Source organism: Trachymyrmex septentrionalis, unplaced genomic scaffold (genome assembly GCF_001594115.1).
Source record: "Trachymyrmex septentrionalis isolate Tsep2-gDNA-1 unplaced genomic scaffold, Tsep1.0 scaffold83, whole genome shotgun sequence".
Lineage (NCBI taxonomy): Eukaryota > Metazoa > Arthropoda > Insecta > Hymenoptera > Formicidae > Trachymyrmex > Trachymyrmex septentrionalis.
The window spans coordinates 3,150,807-3,162,747 of NW_017306018.1; the positions used below are offsets into that span (position 1 = coordinate 3,150,807).

At 35.3% G+C, this 11,941-nt stretch overlaps 1 protein-coding gene across 1 annotated transcript in view; it reads right to left on the minus strand.

Annotated features, from left to right (window-relative positions):
* Window positions 1-2,037: 2,037 nt before the first annotated feature.
* LOC108755089 (unconventional myosin-Ie-like) overlaps window positions 2,038-11,941 on the minus strand; it is a 39,112-nt gene continuing 29,208 nt past the window's right edge. The window contains exons 11-21 of the mRNA XM_018497881.1: window positions 8,478-8,648; window positions 7,353-7,519; window positions 6,441-6,654; window positions 5,056-5,286; window positions 4,148-4,432; window positions 3,798-3,950; window positions 3,580-3,719; window positions 3,321-3,490; window positions 2,847-3,191; window positions 2,415-2,771; window positions 2,038-2,187 (exon numbers count right to left, since the gene is read on the minus strand). Of these exons, the coding sequence (XP_018353383.1) occupies window positions 2,111-2,187; window positions 2,415-2,771; window positions 2,847-3,191; window positions 3,321-3,490; window positions 3,580-3,719; window positions 3,798-3,950; window positions 4,148-4,432; window positions 5,056-5,286; window positions 6,441-6,654; window positions 7,353-7,519; window positions 8,478-8,648 (2,310 nt within the window). The 3' untranslated portion in view covers window positions 2,038-2,110. The remainder of the gene's footprint in view (window positions 2,188-2,414; window positions 2,772-2,846; window positions 3,192-3,320; window positions 3,491-3,579; window positions 3,720-3,797; window positions 3,951-4,147; window positions 4,433-5,055; window positions 5,287-6,440; window positions 6,655-7,352; window positions 7,520-8,477; window positions 8,649-11,941) is intronic.

Sequence of the window (11,941 nt, forward strand, 5' to 3'; positions counted from 1 at the left end):
ATATGTATGTGTGTGTGTGTGTGTATATATATATAAAATCCTGGCTCCATTACGATATTTGAATTTTTCGCGGTCTAGGGGTAACGCGACTAGGGGCTATTGATTAAACGACAAATAATTTAGCAATAATTTATTGTTCTAGTGCCTATAAATACTTGTATGTTTATAAAACCGTAGCACACTAAATTAATTTTTAATTTATTTTACTCTGTACTACTATAAAAGATAATTATTGTAAAAATAATCATTCTTGCCAATGCTGTAGTCTTGTGGAGATGTGCTATTCTATTTTCCTTTGCCGATGTTAATCGTAATGTATGTGAGAATGCGAGCGAACAAAGGAAGAAACGTATCACGCAATATTCGCTATATAAGAAAGACTTATAAAGCACTGCAGAAAGAAATAATAAATATGACGTTGATGATACTAAAAGTGACATTTCATTCTTATTATAATAATAAAATGCATGCATCTACATATAAGTAAAATTAATTTTGGAATAAAAGTGGACTTTACCATGCTTGATTGTGTGACTCATAATAACAGTAAATTCAATTCACATAAAATCGATTTTCTTTTCGAAATGATGAATTTTTTTTTATTAAAATAGATTGCTTTTACCGGCCATGCTGGTCATGCCAGTCGTGTCGGAAAATTCGAATTCAACTGCATTAAAATAGATTTAATTATCTACCGTTAAGTAATCCATAAAAGCTTTATCTTTCTTTCTCAACTGCATAACACTTTTACAAAAAAAGTACAATTTCAGCTTTAATCTTTAAGTAATTCTTGTTTATTCAAGTGTTCAATTCCCAATTTAAGTGTATTTTTTATTATAGTTTTTAATATACACATATACACATGTTTTTAATATACACATAAGTTTTTTTAATCATACATATTATTCTGTTAAATAATAAATGTCATTCAAATATCTTAGAATTATAATTAATTCTATCAAACCGTTCAATGTATCGTACATTGATGGGGCAGAAGATTATGTATACAATTCAGTTTCAAGTTTTCATAAACGATGTGAAAAACAAACTTATTCATGTAGTGATATCATAGACATTTATACAAATATTTGAAATCTATTCAAAATTTGATAAATATTACTTTATATAAATACGATTTTCTTTCTTTATTTATACACATAATCGAATATAATATTCATGAAAAAAATTTGATTGTGAATGTCGGATTAAACTTGATTACAAATTTTATAATATTAAAAATGGAATATTATTAAAACGTATTGAAATTGCATACGCAATCGTTGAATGTTTTGAATTGAAACGAATTAATGTTGTCTTTCTAAGGCCCGATTTTACCATTGTAAAATTAATTTTAATTCGATTTAACTTACTACTTATTTTTTTAATTTACAGAACTAGAAGAAGATAAAAGATAAATTGAATCGAGATTAAAATTAATCTTACATTGGTAGAACTGGGACTTAGCAAATTGCAGTCAGATTGGATTATAGTCGATTAAAATGGATTATGTTCTAATCGGTTTTAATCAAAATTTTCCGGTAGGGAATGTGTTGATATTAATATTTATTGCGCTGTACAGTACCAAAAGTTAAACAGATTACATATCTATCGTACATTAATTAACAATAAAAGCAACGTATTGTTTTTAACTTTGAACATTTAGATAAAAATATATTTAAACGATGATATAATACTATCATTTCATAACTACCATTATTTGATCTTCATTAACTTTGTTAAACGATGAATATCTTCAACAAATTATCGCGCTTTCTTTCCATTATGAATTCTTTGATTTTTTTTCTGGCTTTGGCATTAATAAATGTTCTACTAATATTATTTAATTAAAGACACATGTAACAATAAGTATATTATTATAGAGCACGAAAATTGCAAATAACAGGTACAATGTACTTATTACAGTTATGTTCTGATTTCATGTAATTTAATCCCAAGCAGAACAACAAGTCACGATAATGTCAAAATGACATTAAAATTAGTTGGAAATGATGTCAAAATGACTTTTAATGAAGTCATTTTGACATCATTTTGATATCATAATGACTTGTTCTGCGTAGGATAAAATTTTTTGATGGCTCGATTACAGAATTCATATCTTTTCTACATAATTGGAGGGAAAAAGACCGGTCTTCCCTTTCAATCTTCCATGCCACCAACCGCCTTCATCTAAAAAAAATATTGTCAGCTGATTTTTTGACACTTAAATTGTAAAAGCAAAAATTATTATTTTTTTATAAATATAATCGGTTTCACACTTTATTTTTTTTATATCAGTGACGAAAATATTAGTAAAAAATTATACACATTACTAACTTTATTCCCTTTTTACGTATACCGCTGCTAAATTTATTCTCATTTATTTATGCAAACAAGCTCGGATTACAATAACTCACGTTCTTTGAGTACTTCCACGATGTCGCCTTCCTTGAGCCCTAACTCATCCAGATCCTTCGGCTCATAGTCGTATAAGGCTTTAACTTTTGGTAAACTTGGAAGTGCTGGTTTCTGACGAGGTTTCTGAGGAGGTACTTTTTTGTTGGCTACTGCATACGCGGCATTGTCTTCCTTCTTCTCTCGTTCAAGCGCGTTGTTCATTCGCTTCACATTCCATTCTTGGGACGTTTGCATTTCTTTATTGAGGTGACCAGAAACCTTGCTATTATATTCACCATTAAGAGGTGGTAATCTGAAGCCCATAGGCTCGTTCGGTGGCGGTGGCTCCGTGGGCGGTGGAGGAAATTTGAGTAAACCTTTAAATTATAACTTATTCTATCTAGGTTCATTTCTTTAATATTTGTTTTTCAATGAAATTCATAGAAACTTACCACGCGGTTCAGCATTGGGATTATTGATAAGCATGCCTCTTACGGCGATCTGTTTGTCTCGCAACTTGTTCACATTGTTCATACCATTTTTCATGTCCTTTCTAAACTGCGCAGGTTGTACATTTGGGCGATTCGGTGGAATGTTCGGTCTACTGTTTGAAGTTGCTGCTGAAGGAGTTATCACAGATCTTGCGGCTGCCATCGGACTAAGAGGAGAAGTCCCGGTCATAATCGTCTGATTATTCTGAGTTGAGAGGGCTGAAGTTATTAGATCGCACACTTGCGGCGGCAAGATGTTATCCACAGACATAGGAGGTTTCCGTCGATACGCCATCGGATTAGGTTCTACATAAAGTTTTATATATTTTTTTAGTTATTTGTTCAGATATTAAATATCCCGAAGTTTACGCGTGTAAGATTGAAACATCAAGAATTATTATCTATTGACTCAAAACTAATCCAACTCAAACTTACTTATTGTATTCGGTAAACCTGGAGTGATGCTGACATTGAGTATTTTACTAAACGGTTTTAAAATTTGTGTATTATTGTGAATAACATCATCGTTATCAACCGTTTGCGTAAACTTTATATATCTCATTCCACCTCCACCCCAGCCTTCTTTCTTTATTTTAAACTGCAAGCTGGAAGGAAATAGTTTTATTTTCAAACCTATAATGTATTATGTAGCAGCGCTGATGATATATGAAACATAAAAAAAAAATAGTCGTACTCGTTGCTAAATACGATATTCAAAGGATGACCGGTATCTTCCAGATACTTTTTGCTAAGAGTATACAAAAATTCCGTTTTGAATACTGATTCTAATACGCTAGCGTAGTCTTCCTTTACGTGGATTATTATGAAATTGTCCTGGAACAGAAAATATCGTTAAAATGTCTTTAACTAGTGTACTGCTAGCATAAAGAATCAGCATAATAAAATAATTACTGTTAGCGTGCTTAATGATACGTAGCTGATTTGATTAAATGATAGTTTCCTTTTAATAACTTCGATGGATTTGTCCTTGGAATCGTTCTTTATTTGCTCTCGACCAATCAAATAGATGCATTTCCCGGTAAGGATGAGATCTACTCTGCACGTCTGTTACATAAATCACACTTAAATTTTAAGCTTAAAACTTAAGGAGTTAAGAAATTAAGAAAACTTGTGATGTATTATGTTATTAAATAGATTTCTTCCAAATTACAATAATGACATGATTTTTGCAGAATACAAATTAAAGGAGAGTTTAAATTGTTAATGACTTAATATTTTAATTTTAATTTTAATATCTTCACCTTGAATCTTCTATTGTACTTGTTCACGACTTCGGCGAAAAATACTTTCTCCCGTCTGCCAATCAGACTCATCATCTGCGGCTTGTCTTCCAGTCCTATATAATCACCGAAAAAATTTCTGTTCAAAGTCTCGCGTTTCCGCTCTTTATGGCCGAAGAGAAGATCAGCGGCTTCCTGTATCTGCTGCTCTTGTATCTTCTGGGCGAAATACTTCTTGAATGCTTTCTGAATAACTTGCGCATGCTTATTGTAATTCCGCTCACGTGCTTCCTCCAGCATGAAAAGCTAAAAGTTACGACTTATATTCATTTTTATCACCGTAAGTTAACTTCAATCTTTAATTTGTGAATTAATTTACGTATATCTTCTTTTCTCTAGTTTTAAGAATTAGAACAAAGTGAAGAATAAATTAAATCATGTACTATTAGGAACACACCAAGTAACATTTTGACATTATGAAAGTCAAAATAATGATTTTTTATTGCGAAACGTGACCGTTTATTAATATTTTTTAAGAGTTAAAATAAAGTCATTTTGATTTTTCCTTGGACAAGATTAAACCTTAATAAACATTGGTAAAAATGGACATTGACTAATTACTTATTAAAATTACTTATTAAAAAAAGACAATTTTCTCAGTCTTTGAATAATGTTTTTTACCGGAATTTTTTTTTTGTCATCTGAAGAGAACCTAAATATAAGGTCGAAACATGTAATATCTTGTAGTTAGTATTGTACTTTGTAGCGTTTTAACTTTTTTACCTTCTACAGTTCTTTGTGATATCTATCTTCAATTATACTTATGCTAAATAAATGGAGATTTTTTATTTTTTCTGACTCTTATTAGCCTTTTATATCTCGTTGTACTAAAAATAACAGTACTTAAAAATAACAGAGATAGAACTCACAGTTTCAGGCGCTTTAATAAAGAGCTTGGTTCTGCCGAGCTGATATTGCGATCGATCGATATGAAACCTCCCCAATATCCATTCGATGCCTTGTTTCTCATCGCCGGGCCAACGAGGCCATGTTTCTTTCGTGAGAATCGCATATCTATGTAGAAATTTGGAGAATGGTCTTCTATAAGCGAAGCCGGCTCTACGCACTCTAATATTTTCTTTCAGACCTAAATACTCCACCTACAATATATCATCGGAAAACTGCGTAATTATTATTATTCATCAATCCACTGCAAGCAAGTTATACGCATCGAGTGTATATGTTTCAAGTAGTTTTAAAAAGATGGATAATATCAATGATTTCATTTGAAAATTAAAACATTCACGAAAGGATAACAGACGATTTTTATACGGTAACTAATTAAAAATGTAAAATCGTGTATGTTGGACATACACGATTGTATTTCTAGAACCATTTGGAACGTAAATTTGTCATCGACGAGATACTATTAAAGTCAATCTTGAACAAATTTTCGTCTTTACATAGAAAAGGTTCCCGGAGGTAATTGAAGAACGCTGACATCATCAATGATATAAATTTCCGATTATTAACATTTATTTCCTCAAATTTCCGATTATTATTCAAATATTTGGATAATAAATTATTGAATTCATGGTTTTTTATTATATAAATGCTCCGTAAATAAGTATGTATATACTTGCAATGCTATAATATCTTATATATTGCCGCAAAATTACAATTTTTTTCTCTACAGTTATCATTTGTATTGATAATTATTCAACTCGAACAATAAACATTAAAGTGACAGTTTAAAATAAAAATCGAGTATTATCGAGTTTTATATATACATATATACGTACATGTCTATGAAACTAATGAACCATGAAATTACTACAATACTATCAATTTCTTATACTTAATCACTTAAATTTCAACAGGAATGCGAACTTCTATAAGAATATAGATCTTTAATAAAAACCTCGTCAGTAATTTTGTATATTCAAACAAGTGCTATTCTAGCATGAATTATGTCGTATTGACTTTCTCGTACAGAAGAAATTTCAATGTTATCCGAAGAAGGAAGGAAGGAAGGAAAGAAGCATTATGTATAATTGCTCTAGACATATATGTCTGACATACTTCGCTAGAATGACACATTGTCGAGCTAAGGCTGAGAGATAAACCAGACTGTATATAGAAAATGCCTTTTCTCTTTTTTTCTCAAACTTTATATTCTTGAGGTTTAATTTAAACAGATATATGTATATTATCCAGGTGACTTTTGAGTAAAGGCACGAAGTAACATGTTTGACGTTACCAAATTTAAGTGGTAAACGAATGCAAATAATACTAGACAATTAAATTACAGTACCTGATGCTTGACTCTCAGATGATCCCAATCGCGCGGTTTCTTCGTTTCATTCGGTTTGATGCACCGGATGTAATGCGGCGTGCACTTTATCAGCTGACCAACCAAGCGACTGGCTTGATTTCTGATTTTACTGCCTGCGGTGGTTGGTCTGGACTTAAGAGTTTTCGTTTTACCTACGGTATTTTCTTGCGGATAGAGCTTGCGCACTAAAGAACTGTAAGATAAAATCTTCCTTTTTATTTACCATTTCAACTACAATTGTTTTAACAATACTATTAACGAGAAAAATTTAAAACATGGATAATTGCAGAAAGATATAAACAAAATTCGAAAAAGAGGTAAGAGATAAGTTTATTACTAATTTAACTAAACTTCTTGAGAATTCTTGTGATTTCTGGTTATATCGATTTATACGCGATTTTTGCGAAATTTTACGTATACAGGTTTTATGTAAACTATGTAAATTTATCGATGATTAGAATTACGTTAAATCATCGAGGACTTATTTACGTAATCGTCTTCGTCAGGTGGACAAGAAGCTGATTATAAATATTATAAATATTAATTAATGCTATTCTGCATCTATTTGAATTATAAAAAAATATAGAATAATGCAATTAATATCAAGTATATTGAAACAATCGCAAGTTTTAAAAATAAGAATCTTCATGTGTATGTTATTACTTAAACTACATGTGTATGTGTTTACTTCTTCCTTCGTCCGCGAGATTTTAGATACTCAATTTCTTCTTCGATCTTGTTCTCTCGTCAAATATTTTAAATCGTTAGAAAATAAGCGCGAGTCTGTTAATCCTCGTCAAGTCGTAACTTATATACGAGCACGCTTTCAGGATAATTTGTCACGCGGACACAATCGACAGTCGTATGCTAACGGCCTTCGGGATCGCTTACTTTGTGCTAGTCTGCATTAGCTCGATCAGGTCCAAGAAAAGGACGTCCCGATTCTTATCACAGAACCCATCGACAGAGTAGGATACTACACCGGCGTAATGGAGAATTGCGAAACCATCACTGTTGTCTTGGAAATGGGCGTGTTGCTTAGCTGCTCTCGCCAGTTTCTGCGCAATATTCGATAATTTATTATATATTTTACATATTCAAATAGAGCATTAAAATATCGTAACAATATATCGCAAGAGCATCACATTACGACCTTATTTGTCGCTTACAAAATTATTTTTCAAATGACGTCATGACAACGTGCTATAATATCAACCTATCATAGTTGATACAGTACGTTTAGACCGCTAACTATACGATAGGTGGCCTCGTTTAATATATAGATGAATATAAGGACGCAGGATCGTATAGGTAACGATCTAAACTCTTAAACGGACAGTGCAAAGGGCAACCGTTATGTCTTAATTAGAACTTAATTAGATTCTACATTTTACTTGGGTATAATATTAGGTTGTTCGGAAAGTAATTTCGTTTTTTCTTATGAAAATGAAAGACGATTTTCAATCAGACGCGTTTCAAATGATCATGAACGGTCGAGTTCGATAAATTTAATCTCTCAGCGATCTCACGAGTTGTTATTCGCCGGTTTGCATCAATTAATGCCTTTATTGTGTCTTCATCAGCTTCAACTGGCCTTCCAGAACGTGGTGCATCTTCAACATCCAAATTGCCGGATCGAAATTTTGCAAACCAGTTTTGGCACTGGCGTTCTGTCAATACATCTTCTCCATACACATCGGATAATTTTTTTCTTGCTTGAACAGCATTTTTACCTTTTCGATAGTAAAAAAGTAAAATATGCCGAAAATGCTGCTTTTCACTTTCCATATTTGATAGGGCACCAACCAAAAACTACTGCGTAGAATCAATCGAACTTTTTTCACAAGCAAGCCTTGCTATATCAGCTGTCAAAATATATAATGATTATGCGGCTTAAGTGTGAAGTTGGCTGTGAAAAATACAATTAAGTCCTCTGTTGGGAAAAAACGAAATTACTTTCCGAACAACCCAATATATATGAATTCGTTAAATACGTTACAGATACGTGTCTGATACCTTTTTCAAGTCAGCGTCGGCACCCGTGCTGCCACCATGCAACGTCGCGCACACGTCGTCGAGGACCAAGAAGAGACCAGGTGGTTTTCTACCTTCGAGAAGCTCCACCACAATGGCGTTATTGAAATAATCTATCGGCGTCCACCTGATGTTCTCGGAAATGTATTCTTCCTGAAACGAAGCAGAATTCGATCCTATGGCATAGAAAACAAAATTACCCCGCGTCAATCAATTGTCTTTGTAATAAGAGCAGAGACCAAACTGTCAGCTGGAGTAACTTTTATTTACTTGGCTTACAAAAGAGCGCATGTTTTGTTGTACTCATCCTGATTACGTAATAAGCATAAGCCGATAAGTGTTACAAAACTCGAAGCGCGTCATTACTTGGATAATTCAGATCGTCGATCTAACTTTCGTGGAAGATATGCGCAGGTTGCAAGATGCTTGCTCGCTCGTTACATACATCGAAAATACAGGCTTAATTACGTGTGCCGCTGGCACCGCCGGATATATCGCACATGTACAGGCGATTTATATCTCGCTTAGCTCCCGAGGCGATAGAAGGGAAAGGCGATAGTAATAACGCGATTGCCGGCGCTTTTAAAATCGCTTTCCATTTCAGCCCGAGCTAAACCTGAAGGTGCACCTCACCGCCGGCTATATGATCAACCGGAAAACCGGTCGTCGTTATTTCAGCCCTTCCCCCATCCCGTTTTCGCCCGTTTCCGAATACATTTGATTTGTCCCCAACAATCGCACAATCTTCGCGCGAAACGTTGGATGAGAAAATATTAGGGGCTTTCCAGCGAGACCATAGTGATTATTTCATCTTTCGATTACATTATTATCTCATCTTTGTTGAACATTGCTAAACAACAAGGATGTAATAATCCACTGTGTTATATTGTGGGCACTTTCTATTTAGTGACATAAGTCGACATAATTACACATCACTTTGTCTTTCTTGCCTTCATCCTTTGAGTAACAAAGGGTGTCTTCCAGCAAGATTACAATTGATGCTTTCCACACCAAGCGGCACGTGTGTACGACACAGTAATCATATCATCTTTTTGTTTAATATTGGCAAACAATAAGGATACGTAATGACTCATATAGTTTGTGTGTCTTACTGGAAAGCATCCAGTGTGAATTAACATTCTTATTGTTTGCCAATGTTAAATAAAGATGAAATGATCACTGTGTTAAATTGTAACTCTTGTACCAACTTGTGCCAGAAACTATCCAAGACAGAACGATACATTTTGTCGATTTGTATCACCAAATGGTGGAAACAGCATCCTGTGTTATCCATCGGTGCTTTCCACCAGCGAGAAATACCGAGGTATAACACAGTGATCATTTCATCTTCGTTTAACATTGGCAAACAACAAGGATGTAATGATGACTATTGTCATCTGTATCTCTTGTTCGAAAGCACCTGTATAATCTCTCGACCTTCGGGTTTCTTTACGATGCTCGAATTTAACAATACTAAGGTGTACAGCGATAGACATTGATAACGTAAAAGAAACGAAGTTCCGCTTCGAAACGACTGCGTCTTCTTGGGTCTGCCGTGGGGGGGCAATCCAATCTTAAGTAAACAATTTCAAAGCTCATCTTTGTGTTCACGAAGGTGTGCGATTCCATGGCCAGGTTTTTTTTATCCGGTCTAGTTGCAGTCCGATCGCACCGCACCGCATCGCGACACGGCGCGCCGGCGAAGAAGTGGCACAATTTTTTCGTCGTGGCCTTTACTCGAGTTAACGATTCTTTTTCATGAGGCCTGACCTCTTTACGACGACCACGGTTTCGGACACTAGTTTCCGCTGGTCGTTCCTCGGAGGATTGCGCCGCGTAATAGGGCTGCCCGAGTAGTTCTTTGTGTTCGATGTACACAACACTCGTTGTTCGGAATCAGACAGGCTCGCGAAGAGGTCACGTGCGTCGTCCGCACGTTGCGCATGAATTTTTCGCGTGAAACTTCCGTGTGGCAAAATAACACACCGGACACGGAGAGTCGCTCGAGCAACGCTCGAGTGGTCCACGAACGAATGGTTCGCGGGATGGATAATTAATGCGTGTCAAATTTGGCACGTACGCGATTCCTTCGCGGTTCTTTCGGAGCGGGTGCTTTCACTCCGTGCGCACGGTTCCACGTTATTGTTTTACCTCCGCCGCTTTCGTTCTGACAGACCGATCGAGCGACTTTGTCAAGACAAAGCGCGAATTGAATTTATTCTAATTACGGATTGTAATACGGCATAAGTGTAAATTAATATTAATAATATGATGTAGCGTGGAAAGGTGTAGGATGGAGCATGTAAATGTCGTACTATGGTTTAAATACGAGATAAAATGATAATAAAGCTATATAGAATACAAGTCACAAAGTGCAAATGCCAAGCAGAGCCAACATTAGATGTCCGTGTTATGAATTTGAATTCTTTATTAAACAATAAAATTCGTAAAGTCCGACTTCTCGCTCTTGGGTCGTCGCTCAATAATCAGAAAAATGAAAATATGGCTAAAATTTTGGAGATTAAAGCGAATATCGCAATCAAGTACATTAAAATAGAACAAGTATCTAGCTGAGATACGTAAGATACGAGTGTCAGCATTGGTAAATTTTTGGAAAAAAATTAACCGGCAGAGAGTGGAATCTCGTCAATTATTGGTAATTGAGTTTGTTAAAAATAAATGTGTTAAACATAACATATTTTATACAGAATAATGTTGGAAAATTAAATAGTACGATAAGTTTTATCCGCTTTACTTTTACGCCCTTTACCTTTCGAACTTCAAATTGGCGACTTCTCACGCGTTTAAGACTTCGAGAGAGAAAAAAAAATAAAGACTCACACCGCGAACATTTAATTAGCTGCTCACCCGGCCTCGCCGTGATAATTGCGATAAGCAAATTAGCCGCAACCCGTTGATCGCGTGCAATTACTTGTCGTGTGCGCGAGCTAATCGCATAAAATACACGCGGTAAACGGAGTCGTGTGTGTTTCGGATCGGTGATTACGATCGCGCGTAAGTGCCCATTACGCATTCGCGCCAAGTCGTAATAATCTGTTATTCCGCACATCTCTCGTAACGTAGTGTCATTCGCGGCTTTTTTTAACCTTCCGCGAGACAGCCGGTGTACGTCCTCTCGTCCATCTCGTTCGGCGGACAAGCGTGACGAGCGAAGAAAACGCGGGAACTCGCGTCGAGCTGAGGAGAAAAAGTTACGGGAGAACAAAGGAGAACGCCCGCGACAGCGAGTTGAAACCTTCACTCGTTCACAATCCGCCGACAGTTAATAATCGTATTTTCCATTTGCGTTTGTTTGAACGCATCCGCGGCCGTCCCTCGTAATTTCCCGCCACTGACGTTTTCATCTCCGACCTTCTACATCTTACACGCTTACGCGCCGCTTACCTTAAGCGGCGTCTATATACAGGAAATTTTAACGAGTAAAA